This window comes from Dasypus novemcinctus, chromosome 10, assembly GCF_030445035.2.
Source record: "Dasypus novemcinctus isolate mDasNov1 chromosome 10, mDasNov1.1.hap2, whole genome shotgun sequence".
In the NCBI taxonomy this organism is placed as follows: Eukaryota; Metazoa; Chordata; class Mammalia; order Cingulata; family Dasypodidae; genus Dasypus; species Dasypus novemcinctus.
The window spans coordinates 106,246,282-106,263,219 of NC_080682.1; the positions used below are offsets into that span (position 1 = coordinate 106,246,282).

At 38.3% G+C, this 16,938-nt stretch overlaps 1 protein-coding gene across 3 annotated transcripts in view; it reads right to left on the bottom strand.

Annotated features, from left to right (window-relative positions):
• The window catches only part of C2CD3 (C2 domain containing 3 centriole elongation regulator), a 187,621-nt gene that overhangs the window by 155,452 nt on the left and 15,231 nt on the right, over positions 1 to 16,938 (bottom strand). For all 3 annotated transcript variants that reach the window (XM_058305935.2, XM_058305936.1, XM_058305939.2), the window contains exons 4-6: positions 5,157 to 5,368; positions 4,284 to 4,531; positions 344 to 476 (exon numbers count right to left, since the gene is read on the bottom strand). In XM_058305935.2, coding sequence (XP_058161918.1) covers positions 344 to 476; positions 4,284 to 4,531; positions 5,157 to 5,368 — 593 coding nt within the window. The remainder of the gene's footprint in view (positions 1 to 343; positions 477 to 4,283; positions 4,532 to 5,156; positions 5,369 to 16,938) is intronic.

Below are 16,938 nucleotides of genomic sequence, written 5' to 3' on the forward strand. Positions count from 1 at the left end.
AAGAGTTGAACAGGCCCCACACTGAAACTGTAACATACTATAGACTGCCTTAAATATACACAAAAATTTACAATTTGCAAAGCCCTTTCTCACATTAAAATCTTAATTCGTTTTTGTGAGATAGGGAGGGATAGCCCAATTTTATATATAAGAATGCAAATTCAGAGAGTTCAAATAAGTATCTTACTCAGTTTAAGCTTCTTTTTCACCATATTAAGAGTTATTGGCTGAACATTTCTAAGATTATTTATTCCATAACTTCACACACATACAAAAACACATACACAGGTTAACAACTATTAAAAAGTGAAGTGTCAGAGTTAATTTTTATTCCTTAACTTACTGTGTTGATGTTCTAAGAAAATCTTCCTTCACTTGTGGATGAACTTCATCCAATAGCATACTAGTATTTGGGCTTGATTTCATTGTAGAAACCACCATGGCATTACGCAATTTATTGCCTTGTTCAATCAGAGCTGAAAAGGGCAAAAGCGAATATGGAAAATCTAAAATCATGATTTACAGTCTTGTAGTTCAGCACATTTCCTTATCACAGGACTGACCACAGTGTTTTATAATGGCTTACTTGCCTTCCTTCCACACTAGCTTAAGAATTTCTTGAGGAAATACACTTAACAACAAATGTTTACTGAGCTTCTACTACGTGTACTGTTATAGACACTGGGTTTATAGCAGTGAAGGACTTCTCTGCTCTGGAGAGAATAATGTTCTTGTGGGAACTACTATAACCATTCACCAAATCTTCCAAATGTTATTTGTATATAAAAAGGTCAGTGGTATCTACATATTATGTTTGTATCCAGATACCCTATTGAATTCTATTATATGTAAGAGCCTGAAACATTAACATCTATCTATACCACCTGAACCTTTAGGACTCAGGGTGTCAATATATTTCAATCTTATACTTTTACAGGTGCAGAAAGGAACACCAAAAAAAAAATTTCCATGATTTATCTAAGGTGAAACTGCATGTCAATGGAAAAGTAAGGATGGAAGCCAAGTTTTGACTGACTCGTAAAATTTACGTACATACTTTCTCCCAGTTTTTGGAATCTAGGTACTGCTGTGAAGTAATTTTACAGATGTATTAAATAATTCAGGTCTCAAATCAGTTGACCTTAAGACAGGGAGATAACCCCTAAGATAGGAAGCTGGACCTAATCACATGAACCTTTTAAAAGCAGTTTTCTCTGTCAGCGTACAGAAGAAGTCTGATAATTGAAGTATGAGAAGGAATTAATGAGCTGTTGCAGGCTTGAAGATGGAGGGGCCACCTGCAAGAAATGACAGCCAGCAAGGAAATGGGACCTCAGTCCTACAACTGCAAGGAATTAAATTTGGCAACAATAAAAACGAACTTTGAAGTGAATTTTTCCCCAGAGTCTCCAGGTGAGAACTCAGCTAGGATGATACCTTGATTTTTCAAGCAGAGAAGGCAACCATGCCATGCTGTACTTCTGACCTATAAAACTGTGAGCTAATAAATGGATGTTGTTTTATGTTGCTAAATTTGTATTAATCTGTTACACAGCAACAGGAAACTAATTCCCCATTAATGTCACTTCCAAGCACTACCCACTGTTAACATTTTTATACATGCCTTATAGATTTTTATCTATGCACATACACAGTTATATATATGTGTATATATAGTTTCCTTTTGCAAAAAAATGGGATACTGTATACTGTTTTGTTATGGCTTTTTTCTATTAACAATATGCATTGGCTTTTTTTCCTATTTCAATTATGGCTAAACAATATTCTAGTCAGAATTCATTGTATTATTTTTTATTTTATTAAAAATAAATTAATGCTTTGGGGTTCAGCAGAAAAAGACTGTCGTTTATTCCTTGAGAAAGCAAAGATTTGCTAGCATAGGAAATCTGGTTAAAATCTAAATGTCCTCCAGCTAAAGAAGTTTGGTATGTGAAGCTTAGTTTCTAGTTGGCACCTGGCTTTATTATTAAACAGATATAGTTTAATGTTCTTTAATGAGGTGGGCACACTCAATGAACAGTTAATGAATAGAGGGGTTAATGATAAGCAAAGGCAACAATAAATTCTATCTGATTGTTCAAAACTCACAACAAAAGACACAAAAGAGGCACTCAAAAGTTACTGGGTGAACTGACTTGAGCTTTGTTTTCATCCCTGTTAAATGTAAATTCCTCTGGGTGTGGTAATATTTTAGGAGTTATTTCATCGGCCATTCACGTCTGAATGGGAATGAATACTTAAGAAACTCCCCAAAATACAGGGTTTTTAAAAAGGAAATAAAAATTGAGGAGGAAAAAAATCTAAGCATATTTGGTTCACTCATTGTCTCCATTGTCTCCAACTGGTTTTATTGCTGAGACAGCCATGGTTTGGGAAAACCTTCTCTAAAGTCAAAAGCATGGCACTAGAACATCTTTTCTCCACTTCTCAGGGGTAAACTGGTACCCTAAACTATGAAAGCTGTCATGGCATCTTTCCATACCTCAAGTCAATAATCATTTCCTGAGCACACAGAAAGGGCACTCCAGTGAGTTCAGGACTAATATTTCCCTTGTTTATTTCCTACATGCTGTGGGTACAGGCCCTGTTAAACAACTGGAGGTATATACAGCTTTTGGTTTTTATTCCAACTCCCTGTTTTCTAATCTGAACCACAACTCTTACAAGCAGGACATATAGTGTTTTACAAATACTTACTGGTTGACTGATTTAGCCTGTTCCCCATTTCCTGGTATGGTGTTAGTATATGAAGACCAGGAAGATAATTAGGTTTATGTATTTGTTGAGTCCCTCTCATAACCTTAGCTCTAGGCCTGCTAAAGTGGTCCACTTAATTTTAGTGTCCCAGTATCTCTTGATTGGAAGAACCTTTAAAAAACCAAGTCTACTTGATGATTTAATCAAATCTATAAGATTCCTACATATAATGAGTGCTCAATAAATGGTAGCTGTTTTCTTCAGGCTAAAAATCTCTTGGTGGCCCCTTTACCAGCCTTGTTATTCTCAGTAAAGAAGGAACTCACCTTCTTTACTGAGGCCTTCCCTTGCCAACCTATCTAAAACCAACGTCCCCTCTCACCTTTCCTGCTTCATTTCCCCTCATTGCCATTATCACTATCTAAAATTACATATCTAGTGCACATGTTACATATTACATATAAATAAATACTTTATCACCTGTCTTCCTGATATATTATAACATCTATAAACAGGAATTTGTATCTTTGTTTTACCAACTGCTCTATCCCTGAGGACTAGAAGAGTACTAGACATTTAGTAAGTGCTGAATAAATAACTACTGAATAATTGGATATCTTTCACAATGTCTGATGTACAGGTTTACAAAAAGTATTCCAGGTGTGAGCAGCAGAGCTGAGTATAGCAGGACTATTTTCTTTTTTGTTAATGTAGCCTAGGGCTGCATTAATGACTAAAATTAACAGTTTATCTTCTTCAAATATTTTTAAAAAATAGGAGATCACTGAAAAAGTATGAACAGAATCTTTTTTCATTAACAAATTTTATTACTGATGTTAATTATGTAGTTACTTAAAAGGCTTTTCTACTAATGCTGCTGATATTCTACTTTGGAAATTTTACTTGTGTGGATAAAGACAGGTAATGCTCCTGATGTCAGAGAGATATAAGGTCAACCACTCTAGTCGAAATAATGTAAGATGTCTCAATTGCTTTTTATTATATCACTCCCTAACACGAGGTAATTTAATTCTGTTCCTATTTGCTGCTTCATTTCAATCTAAGCCTTTATATGAGTAAACTGACTCTTTTCTATTTGTTTTTAACAGAAAGCTAGCCACGAGTTTTATTTAAGTCCCAGATTTAAAATGATAGGTGGTTATGCATGGAATCTTCCTACTGAGACCAATAGTTATCAGAATGTAAAAAGGACTGGTACCAGCCTTTGTACAGATGAGACAGAAATCTTATCTGCCTTGAAATATTTGGAAAAAAAATAAAGACTATTATTTTTCTATGATAAACGTTTGCCGCCTTACCCCCCCATCCAGGTTCCCTTTAAATGGTTCCTTCCCCAAACCTACAAGTATAAGCACCTAGTAACTATTATTCAGTGGTTTAACATGGCTGCCTACAAATGGTGAGAGTCTGGACTCTAGCAAGATTGCTACCTTTAATTTGGCTCTGTGGTTTAAAATGAAATCTTGTTCTCTTCACAGGCTGGTCAATGAGCAAAATAATCCCAATAAATATAGCTTAGTCTCAGCTCACAAATATATACATACCTGAAAGAAGGTCCTTGGTAGGAGGCGTGTTTGAAGAAAGAATGCATGAGTCACTGTGACTCTTAGCAACTGTCCTAGTTTGAGGCTGGAATTCAGAACTGTTGAGAAGGGACATCTGCTTCCGTGGGGCTTCACCTTTCAGAGTTACAAACTCTAAAGTCTGTCCTGAATTAAGATGGTGCTGCAGTCCAAAGAAAGAATCCCTTACTGTATCAGGATTCTCTACAAAGTATAAGTGGTCCTTTCCCCTGTTTTAAAAAAAGGTAGAAGAATTTCAGCAGTATATTATACATTATGTTAACATTCTACTTTGTCTGAGACAGAATGTAGATCAGTGGTTCACAGCAGTATAGTTTGGACTTTTAAAGAGGTGACATTTGCTACACAACTCTCTAAAACTGATTTCCAAATCCCAAATGAAGGGAATAATAGATACTTTACGCATATTTGTGGCTTAACTGAGAAAATGAAATAATGAGCTCAGCACAGAACCTGGCACAAAGCAAACACTTGATAATTACTTTTAAAAAAATCTGTTTTTCTAACTCCATTCTATATCACAAAATGCTTCCTTTTCCTTCTTTTCCCTCAAGGACAGTTATCATGGCATCAGTATATCACCTAGTCCTACTTTCTTGTTTTATATGTTGGCCTTCCCACTAGCTTGTGAGCAGTCCTTGAGAAAAGGAATTGTGTCTTATTAACTTCTATGCTCACTACCTGGTACTGGGCCAGGGACACAGTGGGTACTTAATAGTTATTTGTAGAATGAATAACTGTACCGCCTTCTGCCTTTAGTCTTTTACCCAACTACAAATCAAAGGTAGAAATTATGAGTAGAGCAGTTGGCTAGTATTAGGTATTGTAAATTACCTTGGAGTGGTTGGCCTACTACTGTTTGTTGCTAATTCTTTTCCATCAATTTTGGTGGGAGGAATCCTATGAGATCTTGACGGAACCAGAAACTGGGTATCACCGAGTCCAATATTCTCTCGGACTCCCTGCACATTTTCTATCACGTCAGTGGTAGGAAAAGGTTTGTAGCTGTTATAAGTTTCTGACAAAGGCTCCAGGGCAAGGGAGACCTGAAAGAGACATGTAATTTATCAGAAATTTTCCTTAGCATTGATTAATTTTAAGACTCTTGAGTTTAATATAAATAATTGTTCCTCTTTCCTTATAGGATCAAGTTCAAATTCCTGCCTATCTCAGAAGCCTCATCTCTGTGTTCCCCTCCTTCATCCCTCTGCCCTTAATAAACCAATTACTTAGGGCTTGCTTGTATATGCAGTTTTCTCCAGCATTTCTTCCTCTATGAAAACTTCTTTGTTATGTCCAGGAAAAGAAGTCAAGTCCCTTCCCTTCCCCATTTTTCTACTTACTCTGTATCTATCCATCAATGTAACCATCACGATTTACTAAATACTTAACTACAGGCCAGACCCTGTGCTAAGCTCCTCACAGAGAAGCTCATGTGATGATACAACCCTGTCAGAAAAGAATATTAACCTAACTTATAGATTAGAAGAAAAGGAAAAAACAAGCTAAAGAAGGTAAGTATTTGTAACTTCAGGTTTATTTATCGTCCTGATTAGGTTATTGATACCTTAAAGATATGGACTTATTATTCTTTTTTCATGGACTAATTAGTATAGTGCCTGATATGAATGTTTAATAATAGTCTAATGAATAATAGAATGACATAGCACATTCTGCAGGCTTATTTCTAGTTGCTTGAGAAAAATAAGACCCTAGTTCTATGCTGGGGGTGGGGTAGGGGGAAGAACACTATGAAAAAAGTAATCACCTAAAGTTTCCTTTATCATCTCATTCCTGAGTTCAGGTTCTCTATTAAAAGGCTCTAGTCTTCTGACATAGAAAAGCTTAATGGGGCAATAAAAAATAAAATGAAGAGACTAAAGCAGGGGTTCTTAATCATGGAAAGATTTCAGGGGGTCTAAGAGTTTGAATTGAAAAAAATCTATGATAAGCTGGAGCTAACATGGAGTTGAAGAAGGTCAACCACCACACCATGGAGCCAAGAGTGCCTACAACTGAAAGCAGGAGGATTGCATCCAGTATCCATGTGGAATCTAAGCCCCCTCTTGACATAGATGTGCAATGGACACAACCAAGCCGAGGTCCACAGGAAGGAGGAATACGGTAAGGATTAGAGTGGACTTAATGATATTCTATTCATGAACTATTATGGTTAATAATTGATAAAATGTGGCATTGGTGTGGAAAAAGTGGCCATGGTGGCTGCTGGGTACGGGGAATGGGAGGAAGAGATGAGATGTGGAGGCATTTTCGGGACTTGGAGTTGTCCTGGGTGGTGCTGCAGGGACAATTACTGGACATTGTAGATCCTCCCATGGCCCACTGGATGGAACGTGGGAGAGTATGGGCTATGATGTGGACCACTGACCATGAGGTGCAGCGATGCCCAGAGATGTACTCACCAAATGCAATGGATATGTCATGATGACGGGGGAGAGTGTTGCTGTGGGGGGAGTGGTGGGGTGGGGGCGGTGGGGGTGAACGAGGACCTCATATTTTTTGAATGTAATATTTTTAAAAAATGAATTAAAAAAAAAAGAAAAAATCAATTATCTTTATTTTCTCTGATGTATAACTGAAATCTAGCATTTCCTTCACTCACAAATATATACAATAAATAAATTACAGTTGTATTCATTTCACCTGACTAACAAAGGGGTCCATCAAACAAAAAAAGGTTAGAGAAGAAACTGAAGCAAAAGCTTAGAGAAGAAACTAAGAAAAATCAAATAATTCAAGAGAAAGAACAGCAGCATTCAAAATTCACTTTCAATAACAGAAAGCAGAAGGAATTGTTTAAGCAGCCAAGGAGAATGAAATACTGATGAACAGCCTCACACAATTTAAGATTGCAGTTAGATGTTATAAGATGTCTCTTAGAAGGTCAATGGAATCATTTGTGTAAAAGAACTGCCAAGGAGCAAGACTCTACAGTAAAACATGCCTGGGTCTTGATGAGAATTCTGTTCATGAACCAGATAAAATCCTTTAAGCCTTATTAATCATCAAGATTTGTCTACAAAGACAATGAAAGGAATGCAGTGGAATAAATACTCTGTGCAGTGATCACTGTACTCACATCACATCAAATGCTAGAAGGCCAAATGCCAATGTGAGAAAACGTTCCCTTAAATCACCTGCCAAAAGATTGCCACTGTATCCTAGAAACAAAGGAAGCACTGGTTATACAGGCTATGTCCCTTATCTTAACACAGGGGCTAGCCTAACTTCTTTGCTCAATTGAACAAATATTTATTCCTGTCACATCTGTCCCAGGCTCATGCCTGTAGCAAAGAGATGAATGAAACATGGAACCTAACCCAGAGAATCATAATACCCTCGAGAGAGCATTAGAAAGAGGTAATATTAATATAAAGTTGAGAGTTCTCAGATAAAGATGTGTAATGGGTGCTATGGGAACACTAAGGAGGACACTTGGGGGAGGAGAAAGGAAGGAATGGTTTCCAGGGGTGAAATCCAAAAATCTGAGTTTAGAACCTTAAATATGAACTAGATATATAAAACTAAGAGGGTTTGGGGTAAAGTATTCCAGGCTCAGGGAAGAGCATGAATTGAAGCTGTTTTCCCTTCAATTCCTACCAATCCAAAGGATCACCACTCCTAGTCCTTATGCTTCCCTCCAGTGTACCCATATATTCCTGCATTTACCCATCCATCTCAGTCATGTTCCGCCCCAATCATGATTCATCCTTGTGCTCACTCCTCTGCCAACCCCTTTTACTGTGTCATGTCTATTTTATACAAAACATCTGAAAGCCTTAACTGAACATTTCTTGCTTAAAATGACCCCATTTCCCCCAAAGTGCTATCCAATGGAAAATCTTTAAATACCCAGGATAAGCCAAATTGACTTATTCCTTTCTGTCACCTCCAGATCATCATTCTGTTGCCAAAACATACCACATTTCTTCTGAACCCCATGCCATCCATAGATACCATGAATATATGATATGATTCTCACCATCCATAACAGAACAACCTTAAGGGACTCAAGTCTTCTCTCAATGATTCAAAATTGTCGGAAAGCAGATTTGGCCCAACAGATAGGGCATCTGCTTACCACATGGGAGGCCTAAAGTTCAAATCCAGGGCCTCCTAACCCGTGTGATGAGCTGGCCCACGCGCAATGCTGATGCGCGCAAGGAGTGCCATGCCACGCAGGAGTGTCCCCCACATAGGGGACCCCCTTGTGCAAGGAGTGCACCCCGTAAGGAGAGCCACCCAGCGTGAAGGAAAGTGCAGCCTGCGCAGGAGTGGCGTCGCACACACGGAGAGCTGACACAGCAAGATGACACAACAAAATGAGACACAGATTCTGGGTGCTGCTGACAAGAATACAAGCGGACATAGAAGAACAAAGAGCGAATGGACACAGAGAGCAGACAACTGGTGGGGAGGGGCGGGGAAGGGGAGAGAAATAAATTAAAAACAACAAAACACAAAATTGTCTTTAGCACCAAGTTGCCTACAATTATCTACTATATCTGTAACATTTACCAATATCAGAGACAGCAAATTAGTTTATTTTTCAGATCTATGCTGGTCAGCACAGCATTTCTCAAACATTTAAATTACTTAACAATTCTCTAAAAATCAGTAGATTTCATGTTAACATTTAGATTTCTGGGTTTTCAAGAAAAATGAGAAGATCCAGCAACATGCAGTCCTCATTTCGATGTGGGAAAATCAGCTGGATTAGACTATGGGTTTAGTCAGGATATGTATTCCAATCTGCAGTCTTCAGCCACCCCCTATAATCTCCCCAATATGAGGTGGACTGACAGTTGTTATTTATCATTATAACTGAGTTTTTTTTTCTTTCATTTTAAAAATATCTTTTTATTAGAGAAGTTGTAAACTTACAAAATAATCATGTACATGTGTGGAACTCCCAGATAACACCCATCGAACTATTAACACTAACAATAGGTACATTTGATATATTTTTTCCATACCCCCCCATTATTAACACAGTACATCTTTGGCATTGATGACAAAATATTACAGTATTGCTGTTAATTATAGTCCCTAGGTTACATTGTGTTTTTCTCATTCTTCTCCACATTCTTATCACCTTGCAATAGTGATATACATTTGTTCTAGTTGATGAAGGACATTCTTGTATTTGTACTACTAACAGAATTCTCACCCAAATCTGGGTTCACTATATTATTCGATTCCTAGAGTATTTCATCCCCTTTCCCCCTTTCTTTCTCTTTCTTTTCTTTTTTTTATGAAGTACCAGGGCTGGGGGTTGAACCCGAGCGTCATATGTGGGAAACCAGAGTTCAACCACTGAGCCATGTATCTTTTCAAGAATGTCATATAAATGGAACCACACAGTAAGAATTTTTTTTGCGACTGGCTTTCATTTAGCATAATGCCTTTGAGATTATGGCATGTGGTTGCATGTAGTAATAATAGCTCATGCCTTTTCATTGGCTAAGTAGTAGTTCATTGTTAATATGGTGTATTAGTCAGCCAAAAGGGATGCTAATGCAAAGTAACAGAAACCTGTTTTTTTTTAAAGGTTTATTTATTTACTTATACCCTCCCCCCCACCACCACTTGTGCTCACTTTCTATTCTCTGTATCCATTTGCTGCACATTCTTCTGTGTCTGCTTGTCTTGCCTTTTCCTTACGAAGTACCCGGAACTGATCCCAGTACCTTCCGACATGGGAGAGAGGCATTCAAACACTTGACCCACCTTAGCTCCCTGGTTTGTTGTATTTCTCACTGTCTCTCCTCTGCGTCTCTTTTAGTTGCATCATCTTGTTGTTCCAGCTCTCCACACCGCACAGGCCAGCTTGCTTTTCACCAGGACATCCTGGGAATCAAACCTGTGACCCTCCATATGGTAGACGGGAGCCCAGTTCCTTGAGCCATATCCGCATCCCTGCTGGTTTTCATAAAGGGCATTTATTTGGGGTAGAAGCTTATAGTTACAGGCCCTAAAGAGTCCAACTCAAGGTTACTTTCCTTACCCAAACAAACCCAAAGTCTATCGTCCATGTTGACACCAGACAGGAGGTGATATCTGCAAGGGTTTAGCCTTCCTTCTTCCTCTTAAGGCTCCATGGTCCCAGCTTCTTCTGATCTCAGCTGTAAGCTGGCATTGGGCTCATCTCTCTTCCCAGGGCTCATTTCTTTCTGGGCTCAGCTGCCCTGTTCTCATCACAAGGTCACCTGTAAACTACAAGGCTCATCTCTCCTTCTAGAGCCTCTGCCATGTCTTATGACCTTTCTGTCTTCCTCTGTGTTCTTTTCTGTGTATCTACTTCCATGTGAAAGTCTGTTTTATCAGTCCACCAAGGGGGCTGGGACTCAATGCTGAGCTGCGCTCTAATGTGGTTGAATCAATGCCCTAATCTTAACATACTTTGACAGCTCAGCTGAATCTAATACAATCAAAGAGGCTCACAACCAGAAGAGAGCAGTTTACAAATATAATTGATCGTTTGGGAATTCATAAGTAATATCAAACTGCCATATATGGTATATCATATTCATTGATTTTTAAATATTGAAGCAGACTTGCATTCCTGGGATAAGCCCCACTTGGTCACGTTGTTTTTCTTTATTATATATTACTGTATTGAATTTGCTAACAATCCTGTTGAGGATTTTTATATCTAGGTTCATGAAAGATATTGGTCTTTTTGTAGTTTTGGTATTAAGGCAGTACAGGCCTCATAAAATAAGTGGTTTTTTTTCCTCTTCTATTTTCTGGAAGCAATTGTGTTGAATTGGTGTTATTTCTTCTTTAAATATTTGGTAGAATTTGCCAGTGAACCCATGTCAGTCTGAGGCTTTTTTTCCCACAAGGTTTTTTACTATGAATTCAACTTCTTTAATAGTTGTAAGTCTACTCAAGTAATCTAATTCCTATTGGCTGAGTTTTGGTAGTTTGTGGTTTTCAAAGAATTGGTCCATTTCATCTAAGTTGTCAAATTTATGCCTTAGGATTGTTTGTAATATTCCCTTACTATCCTTTTAATGCCTCTGGATTCTGTAAGCTGCTTTTTTTCTTACAGTAGAAACAAGAGGAAAATGAAATATTTCTGGCATCCATGAAAAACAGAACCAGAGAACTATGAACTTTAAGAGAAATGGTATGGGAGCATAGGAGGCCCAAGTGGTTGAGAGCCTGCTTTCCACATGAGAGGTCCTGGGTTTGGTCCCTGGTGCCTCCTAAAAACAAAAAAACAAGCAAACAGTCAAGAAAAAAACAACTCGGGAGCTGATGTAGCTCGTGGTTCATTCCCCACCCTGGTACCTGAAAAAGAGAGATAGAGAAAAAAGAGAAAGAGAAATGGGAGAAGGTATATTTCTGGAAGAGAATACTCCCAAGGGTAAAACATGCAAACAAAAAGTGTGTCAAAAGATGCCATTACGAAACAAATTATAATAAGAACTATGATAAGAAGGTGGAAAAGATGCATGATAAAAACGTTCTAAACAAAAAAAGTACTGAGGGGGAGCAAAAATGACTAAAGCAGCTCAGTGCCCACCTCCCACATGGGAGGTCCCAGGTTTGGTTCCCAGTGTCTCTTAAAGCAGAGGAGACGACGAACAAAAATAACAAGCACACGACAAGCAAAAATAATGAGCAGACAACTAAAAAACAATGAGCAAACAGAAGCTGGAGTCAACTCAGGGGAACCGATGTGGCTCACTGGTTGACCCTGCATATGAGGTTCCAGTACCTCAAAAAAAAAAAATTACTGGAATTTAGAGGGTTCATTTTTTAATGCAAACAAAATAAATGGTACTCCTGTGACATGCAGTTATGTATTCAGATAAAAAGCTGTGAAGGTATCAAGGGTGCTTAGAGATGGTAAACTTGATAAAATAATGTCTAGTGAATGCAAAAGAATTTCTGTGCAATAAATAGCATTTGCATATGTAGGTCTAATTAAAATTACAGTTGTTTGGCATGTTAATAATATGGTTGTTAACTTACAAGGTGAAGTGAATGAAAAAGTTAAATAATTTCTGGCATTTTTCCTTTTTTAAAAAAAAAAACTTTCATTTATTTTATCCCCTGCCCCTGCATTGTCTGCTCTCTGTGTCCATTCACTGAGTGTTCCTCTCTGCTTGTATTTTCATTAGGTGGCTCAGGGAACTGATCCTGGGGCCTTCTGGAGTGGGAGAGAGGTGCTCATTCTGTTGCTCCCTGGTCTGCTGCATCTTTTTTCTGTGTCTTTTTTTTTTTAATTTATTGAACTATATCACTCAGACATAAACATACTTAAACAATAAGTGAAAAACAAACATACATTACATCATACAGGACTCTCATAACTCACCCTACCACCAATACTTTGCATTGTTGTTAAACATTTTTAACTAATGACTGAAGAGCACTGTCAAAATATTACTACTAATCTAAGTATTTCCCCCCAACCCACCCTATAATTAACTTTATATCATTTATATACGAACATACATAAACAGTAAGTGTATAGTAAAACTTGTGAACTTACAAAGCAAATGCGCATAGCATTATACAGGGGTCCTATACATCAACCCTCCATGACACTGTGCATTGTCATAAGACGTTTGTTACAAATTACAAAAAATATTGTCAAAATCTTACTACTAATTATAGACCTTATCTTATATTTGGTGTACTTTTCCCCCAACCCACCCTATTATTACTTTTTAAATATATTTTTTATGACAGAAGTTGTAAACTTATAAGACAATCATGCACATGTGCAGAATTCCCAAACAACACCCCTCTATCGACACACCACCCTGTGGTGAAATATTTGCTACAGATAAGATATTATCATCTGATTGGTAACATGTCCATAGTGTACATTTGGCTCACATTTTCATACTACCTCATTATCAACACAGTACAAATCATAGGCATAGATGCAAAAATATATTATTACTGCTAACTACAGTCTATAGGTCACTCCAGTTATTTTTCACAAGCGTCTCCACATTCCCAACACCCTGCAGCAGTGATGTACATTTGCTCTAGCTCACAAAGGACACTCCTGCATATGTACCATCAACCACAATTCTCATCCACCTCTTGGTTTGCTGTGCTTTTCAATTCCTAGATTATTCTCTAGCATTCTGTCAAATGGCATTTACATACCTAGACTACCATTTTCGCCCACATCCCCATTTATAAATTAGCTGTTACTCGCTATTTTTTACCATCCACTTTATACAATTCCACACTTTTACAGTAAAGCTAGTTAAAACTTCTACATGCATTAAACATCAGTAGTCCATCTCAGTCCTATCTCCTTTAAGAATCCATCACCTATCACCAGGTCTCAAAGATATTTTCCTACAATTTCTTCTAGAAACTTTGTTTCTTGCTTTTATTTTTAGGTTTTTGATCCATTTTGATTTAATTTTTGGATAAGGTTTGAGATAGGGGTCCTCTTTCCTTCTTTTGGCTATGGATATCCAGTTCTTTCAGCACCATTTGTTGAATAGACTGTTCTGCCTGAGGTGGGTGGGTTTGGCAGGCTAGGTCAAAAATCACTTGACCATACCTGTGAGGGTCTGTTTCTGAACCATCAATTTGGTTCCATTGGTCTATGTGTCTGTCTTTATGCCAATACCATGCTGTTTTTACCACTATAGCTAGGTAATATGATTTAAAGTCTGGAGATGAGGGTTAACTTTTCCTTTTAAAGATGTTTCTGGCTATTCAGGACCCCTGACCTTTCCAAATATTTGATCATCGTGTTTTCAATTTTTAAAAAAATGCTGGTGGAATTTTTATCAGGATTGCATCAAATCTGTATATCAATATGAGAAGAATTGACATCGTAATGATATTTCATCTTCTATTCCATTAGCATGGAATATTCTACCAGTAATTTAGGCCTTTTTACATTTTTTTTAACATTGGATTGTAATTTTCTGCATACAAGTGCTTTACATTCATTGGTTAAGATTATTCCTATCTGAGTTTTAACGGTCATATTTTATTTTTATTACTCTTTTGACACTTTACTTTTGTTGATATAATCTTCATTTCTAGAGTCTCTTCCAGGCCTCTCCTGTCTTTTATTTTGAGGCTCTAGCATACCCTTTAGTATTTCCTGAAAATTTGGTCTCTTGGTTAGAAATTCTCTCACTTTCTGTTTATCTGTGAATATTCTAATCTCACCCTCATTTTTTTTTGTTCACACTTTCTGGTGTTTTCTTTTAATTAGAGCAGTTGTAGGTGAAAAATCATGCAGAAAGTACAGAGTTCCCATATACCTCCTCCACCCCCAGATTTCTCTGTTATTAACATTTTGCATTATTGTAGTACCTTTGTCACAGCTGAGGAAATCATATTATAATATCCTAACTGTAATCCATAGTTTACATTAGGGTTCATCCTGTGTCATACAGATCTGTGTGTCTTAATTTCTTTCTGGTAACAGATACACCACCTAAAACTTCCTATTGTATCTGCTTTCTTTTTTTTCTTCCTTTATTTTTTTTTAAATGTTACATTAAAAAAAATGTAAGAGGTCCCCATAAACCCCTCACCCCCCTCACCTCACGCCTCCCAAATCAACAACCTCTTTCATCATCACATTCATTGCATTTGGTGAATACATCCTGGAGCACAGCTGCACCACATGGATAATGGTTTATATTGTAGTTTTACACTCTTCCCCAGTCTACCCAGTGGGCCATGGCAGGACATATAATTTCCAGCATTTGTCCCTGCAGTACCACCCAGGACATTTTTAAAGACAATCTTGCTGGATATAATATTCTTAGCTGGAAGTTTTTCTCTGGTATTACCTTAAATATATCACACCACTGTCTTCCTGCCTCCATGACTTCTGGTGAGAAATCAGAACTTAATCTTATTGGGTATCCCTTACATGTTATGCATTGCTTTTCTCTTGCTGTTCTCAGAATTCTGTCTTTGGCATTTGACATTCTGATGAGTATGTGTCTCGGAGTTGGTCTAGTCGGATTTTTTTCGGATGGGAGAATGCTGTGCTTCTTGGACATGGATATCGTGTCCTTCAATAGAGTTGGAAAATTTTCTACCATAATTTCTTCAAATACTCCTTCTGCCCCTTTTCCCTTCTCTTCTCCTTCTGGGACACCCATGACATGTATGTTTGCATGTCTTTTGCTGTCATTTAGTTCTGAGACCTTGTTCAATTTTTTCCATTCTTTTCTTCATCTGTTCTTTTGTTTGTTCACTTTCAGAGGCCATTTCCTCAAACTCACCAATCCTTTTTTCTGCCTCCTCAAATATGCTATGATTCCAAATTTTTAAATTTCATTTATTGTGCCTTTCATTCCCATAAAATCTACTATTTTTCTATGTATGCTTTCAAATTCTTTGTGCTCGTCCAATGTCTTCTTAATAACCTTAATCTCTTTAGCCACCTCATTGAATTAAGGAGATCTGTTTGAACTTCTATGATCATTTGTCTCAACTCCTTTATGTCATCTGAAGGCTTACCTTGTTCCTTTAACTGGGCCATAGCTTCCTGTTTCTTGGTGTGGATTGTAATTTTTGGTTGGTGTTTTGGCATCTGGGTGACTAGAGTATTTAATGTGGGTGCAGGTTTCTCTTTAGTTTAGGGCTTCCTGCCCTTTCTCCCTTGCTGGTTGTGGAGCAGGAGCCAAGGATGTAGTTGGTACTATAAACTGTGGAGGCTCAAGCTGCCCTCATTCCCCCAGGGATCGATGAAGCTTCTCTCAACTTTCTCCTTTACCAGGGGTAGTGACAGAGTCACAACTGTGTGGAATAATTCAAGTTGTACAGGCATAGCCTGTAGTAGCCCAGAAAGACTGATAAAGCTTCACACTTCTTTCTCCCCTGCCTGGGGTGGGGATGGAGCTGCAGCTGTGGGCAGTAATCTATGCCAGGCAGGTCCAAGATGACCACAGTTGCCCTGGTAGACTTCAAATTATTCAGTCTGTTCCAGCCAAAGGTACCTGCAGTTATCTAGACAGGATGGAGCAAGGCTTGCTAGCCTCCTCCCTGCCAAAGGTGGGGCTGAAGCCTAGCTTAGGGCTGCAGGCCGATCTGGGTAAAAGAAACCAGTTCCTACCATCACTGATTTTTGGTCAGCCCAGCTTCCCATCATGCTGGGGGCAGAGTCAAAATGATGGCCACTCGCTTCTTTCAAACTTGGACAGATTCACACCATAGCCAGCTGAGTCTACTAATCAGTAGCTGAAATCGTGACCAACCATCTCCTCCTCCCGTTTTGGGGAAATTCAGCTTCTAATTACAGCCACAGACTAGCTCCTGGGGCAGACTGCGCTCCCAAAGTAGGATAACCACTGGCCCCCACAGCTTTACCAGTAATTTCCTGGAGAGGCTGATGCAGGTCCCCCCAGCTTCCTCCCTGCCAGAGGTGGGATTGGGGATTAGGCTAGAGCTGCTATATGATCTGGATGGAAAGAAGCTGGTCCCTACCAGCACTGATTTTCTCTTCTCCTCGTGCCAGGTGCAGAGTTAAGATGGCAGCTACTGGCCTCTTTCTGACCTCGACAGATTCAAACCTTAGCTGTTCTAGGATTATACTTTAGCTCACCAAATTTACTCACCAGTAGCTGAAGATGGT